The following is a 4,912-nucleotide window of genomic DNA, read 5'->3' on the forward strand; positions in this document are numbered from 1 at the left end:
TTATCATTATCATTATCACTTTTATCATCATTATTACTACTACTGCTATTATTGCCCTTATTGCTATTAATAATACCATCAATACCATCCCTAATAACATTGCAACAGCAACTACTATCTTCACGCTATTATATCCTCATTCCCATTCCCATCATTACCATTATTATCACTGTTGTTGTCATCATCATCATATTCCTTATCTTCACTACCATTAGTGTGCTGTGTCGTAGTTGCAGTATTCTCGTCTTGCAACCTTCCCAGCCGCTCCTTGCACAAAGGGGGTAATTTAGAAGCAAAAATACACAGACAGCTTAGTACACCAAGGATAACCATTGTAACAGATAGAATGAGATTGAATTAAGAAAATATGTGTATTCTTATTATTGTTAATATGATTATCATTATTATCATCACTATCATCATTATCATTGTTATCATTATGATTACTATCAGTATCATTATTACAAGTACTTCTATTCTTCTTATTATTACTATTATTATTATTACTATTGATGTTATTATTATCATTATCTCATTGCTATTAATGTTATTACTGTCATTATCATTATAATTATTACCATCATTATCATTATGATTATTAATATCATTATTATCATCCTTATTGTTATTAATGTTATTATTATTACTATTATTGGTATTATTGTCACTATTGTTTTTGTTGTCATTAATATTACCATTAATATCATCATGGTCATTATTATTGTCATTTATATCATTACTATTATTATTACTTTCATTATTGTCATCATTATTACCGTTATAATGATTAGCATCATTATCATAGTAATATCATTACTATTGTTATAGTTATTATTATCAATGTTATCATTATTAACATTATTTTTATTATTATTGGTGTAGTAGTAGTAGTAGGAGCAGGGACAACAGCAGCAGTAATAGCAGCAGCAGTCGTAGTAGTAGTAGTATCATTATTACTAACAATACTTGCATTGTCAACATCAATGCCATTATCGTCATCAGTTATAGGATTGTCATTATCATCATTTTTCATTATCATCGTCATTAGCAGCAGCAATTCCTTCATTTTGTGCATGTGTGTGTTGGTATGTGTCCGTGTATGTGTGTATGAGTGTGTGTGTAGATGTGAGTTTGTGTGTGTATGCGTGTGTGTGTGTGTATGTGTGTGAGTGTTTGCACGTGTGTGTGTGCGTATGTGAGTGTGTGTGTGTGTGTGCGTATGAGTGTGTGTGCGTGTGTGTATGTTTATATGAGCGTGTGTGTGCACGTGCTGTGTGTGTATGTGTGTATTTGTGTTTATCCTTTATTAGGTTTTATCGTGCAGTCATCCCCCCAGCAATCCCTTTGCTGTGTATGAAGATATTCATCAAACTCACAAATCTTTCTCTCTATGACTGCCCTGAAAAGCAGCGAATCCGGTTTGCTTGGATGTTTACTCAGATATTACTCATATAATTAGCAAAATTTCCACTATGAACGACATTTTTTTCCTTTTGAAAAATACTGTTCTTCGTGACTACCTGTTAAAGAAAGAAAAAGAAAAGGAATTGAATCCTAAGAAAAGAGAGAGAGAGAGAGAGAGAGAGAGAGAGAGAGAGAGAGAGAGAGAGAGAGAGAGAGAGAGAGAGAGAGAGAGAGAGAGAGAGAGAGAGAGAGAGAGAAGGCAGGAAATCTTAAAAAGAGGAAGATAAAAAGAAGAAAGGAATTCAAGAAGAAATAGAAAGAGAAATCGAGAGGAATTTACTCCCAAGGAGACAAAGACTACAACAGAAAGGGAACCGAAGAGAAACACAAGAAAAGGGAAGAAAGAAAAGAGAAAATGGACGAAACAGCAACAATTGGTAAAAGAGGAGCGAAACAGACTCGGATTCAAGGTCGAGTTGATAAAGGCCTGTCGTGATACCTCTCTCTCTCTCTCTCTCTCTCTCATTCTCTCTCTTTCTCTCTCTCTCTCTCCCTCTCATTCTCTCTCTCTTTCTCTCTCTGTCTCTCTCTCTCTCCCTCTCCCTCTCCCTCCCTCTGTCTCTCTCTCTCTCTTCGTCCTCTGTACTTTCCTCTGAAAATATTAATGCCAATAGCAACAACAAAAAAAAAAAATAATTGTTCATTGCAGATGGTGAGTGAGGATTGGATTCCATTCGGGTCACGTGGAGTTAGTTACAGAATTACTGATTAATTCTCTTTCGTAAGAATATGATCATGTTATATGTATGTGTATATATATATATATATATAATATATATATATATATATATATGATATATATATATTATATATATATATATACATATACATATATACTATATATATATATATTCATATATACTATATATATACTATATACATATATATTTATATATATACTAAACATATATATATATATATATATATATATTTATATAATATATATTATATATATATACATATATATATATATATATATATATATATATATATATATATATATATATATATATATATATATAATATATGTATATGTGTGTGTGTGTGTGTTTGTGTGTGTCTATGTATGTACATAGATAAATAGATAGATAGATATAGATATATGTGTATATGTATATATAAATATGGACATGTATATATATGAATATATATATATATATATATATATATATATATATATATATATATATATGTATATATATATATATATACATATATATATATTTATGAATATATATGTATATATATTCATATATATTTATGTATTCTTTATGTATGTATATATAAACACACACACACACACACACACACACACACACACACACACACACACACACATATATATATATATATATATATATATATATATATATATATATATATGTGTGTGTGTGTGTGTGTGTGTGTGTGTGTGTGTGTGTGTGTGTGTGTGTGTGTGTGTGTGTGTGTAGATTTATTATCATCGTTATGATTCCTTTTTGTTTCCCATCTTTTCACCTTTTTATCATTGACTTTTTGTTTGTCATGAAAAGAAATAAAATAGTAAAGCAAACCATCTATTCTTCTTGTTTATTCTGGTGTTGACAAAACTATATAACTGTTGTTTGGACTGGACACTGCTTATCAAACAGCATATATTGTCTCCAGTGAAAGCAAGGAAAATCAGAACAATAACGTTTTTGTATAAGAAATGGACGTAACTTAAAATGTCATCCCTACACAGGTACCTTTAGGTGGTGCACTGGACTCAGGAGACATGGATAGAATACATGTCTGTCTATCTCTCTATCTACACACACACACACAGATACATATGTATCTATATATACATATGCATATATATATATATATATATATATATATATATATATATATATATATATATATATATATATATATATATGTATGTATATATATATACTGTGTTTATGTAACTGTGATCTCTAATAACAATTCTCGTACCAGCATGCGTCTTTATACCTAAAGTTTCTACCATAAGCTCTACACATCCTAGGATTCGTTCGACTTCTCCCCTCTAAGAATCTCCCCCTCACTCCTAAGAATATCCATCCCCCTTTACTCCTTTTCTTGCTCCACTCCTCCCCCGTCCTCCCCATTCCCACTCCCTCATCCTTCACGTCGAAGATCTCCCCCTCCAACTACACCCCCCCGCCCCCCACTCTCCTCTCCCCGTAACACCCTCCCCCTTCACCTCGAAGACCTTCCCTTTCCCACTCCGTCTTTACCCTCCCCCTACCTACCACTCCATCCCCGTCTTCCCCTCCCACTCCACCTCCACTCCTTCCCTCCCCACCCCCGACTCCGCCACCCCCCCTCAACTCCCTCACCCTTCACCTCGAAGACCTCCCCCTCCCACTCCACCCCCCGTCCTTCCTCCCCCCCGCCCCCCCGCCGCCCTCGCCCCCCCTCGCCCTCGCCGCCGCGCCCGACCGCCTCCAGACGGCGACCTCGGCCGCCAGGACCCCGAGGGCCAGGAGGGCGCCGATGGTCATGATGACGAAGGCTGACGCCATGGACCCCATGCTCATGGCGGGGACGGAGGTGGAGGCGGAGACCGGCGGCTCGATCCTCCACTTCGTCATGATCTTGTCGAGGATTCCGGTCATCTTCATCCTCACGAGTCTGCGGAGGGAGGAGGTGGGGAGCGAGGGGGAAGGGGGCGGGGGGGGGGGGGGAAGGGAAAGATGGGGGTGAGAATGTTGGGGGTTCTGCTGGGGGAGGGTTTTGCTGTCATGGATTTCGCTCGTATTATTTTGATTTTTAGTCATTATCTTATCCTATTCAGGGATATATATACATAAATACATACATACATACATACATACATACACACACACACATATATATATATATATATATATATATATATATATATATATATATATATATATATATATATATATATATTCATACTTACTGCACATTAAACAGGTCTTTGAGAGGGGACTTGTCAGCCACCGCGATTCCAACACTGAATCGCCCATACTTCTCTTCTGTGAGAGCAACGAGCTGAAGATTCTTGCTGTGTCTGAAACGGTGAAAGTAACGATACAAAAAAAAAAAAAAAAAAAAAAAAAAGAGAAAAAAAACACGCGTTGAATAATTCTACGGCATTTCATCATCACAATTATTCAACTTCATTATCCAATTTTTTCCGAGTACTGTGATCGTCGTCATTTTAAAGTAAAACACGACACGTAGAATGAAAGGAATATCCATGATCATTTTCATATCAGAGACCCGAGAAATATTGTTTTACTTACTCATACATATACTCAGAGATCTCGAGCAGACAAGCGTGTCTTTTCTTCAAAGCACGCAGAGCACAGTCGGTGTAGTGGCTGGCGAAGCTGTCTGGGTCTCCGTCGAGAATGTTCTGCCACGCTCTTTTGTACAAGGGGGAAGTTGACGTCTGTGTAAGGAAGTA

The 4,912-nt window shown here is 35.9% G+C and overlaps 1 protein-coding gene across 1 annotated transcript; it reads right to left on the bottom strand.

Moving 5' to 3' along the window:
- Positions 1 to 120: 120 nt before the first annotated feature.
- LOC113807696 (probable glutamate receptor) lies at positions 121 to 4,897 on the bottom strand (the record flags this gene model as incomplete). Its single annotated transcript, XM_070120430.1, is given in 4 exon segments — positions 121 to 267; positions 3,897 to 4,107; positions 4,403 to 4,513; positions 4,749 to 4,897. Coding segments are annotated over 4 exon segments (618 nt in total), but the record flags the coding sequence as incomplete, so codon positions are not given.
- Between the last annotated feature and the right edge of the window lie 15 nt (positions 4,898 to 4,912).

This window comes from Penaeus vannamei, unplaced genomic scaffold (assembly GCF_042767895.1).
Source record: "Penaeus vannamei isolate JL-2024 unplaced genomic scaffold, ASM4276789v1 unanchor5134, whole genome shotgun sequence".
Lineage (NCBI taxonomy): Eukaryota > Metazoa > Arthropoda > Malacostraca > Decapoda > Penaeidae > Penaeus > Penaeus vannamei.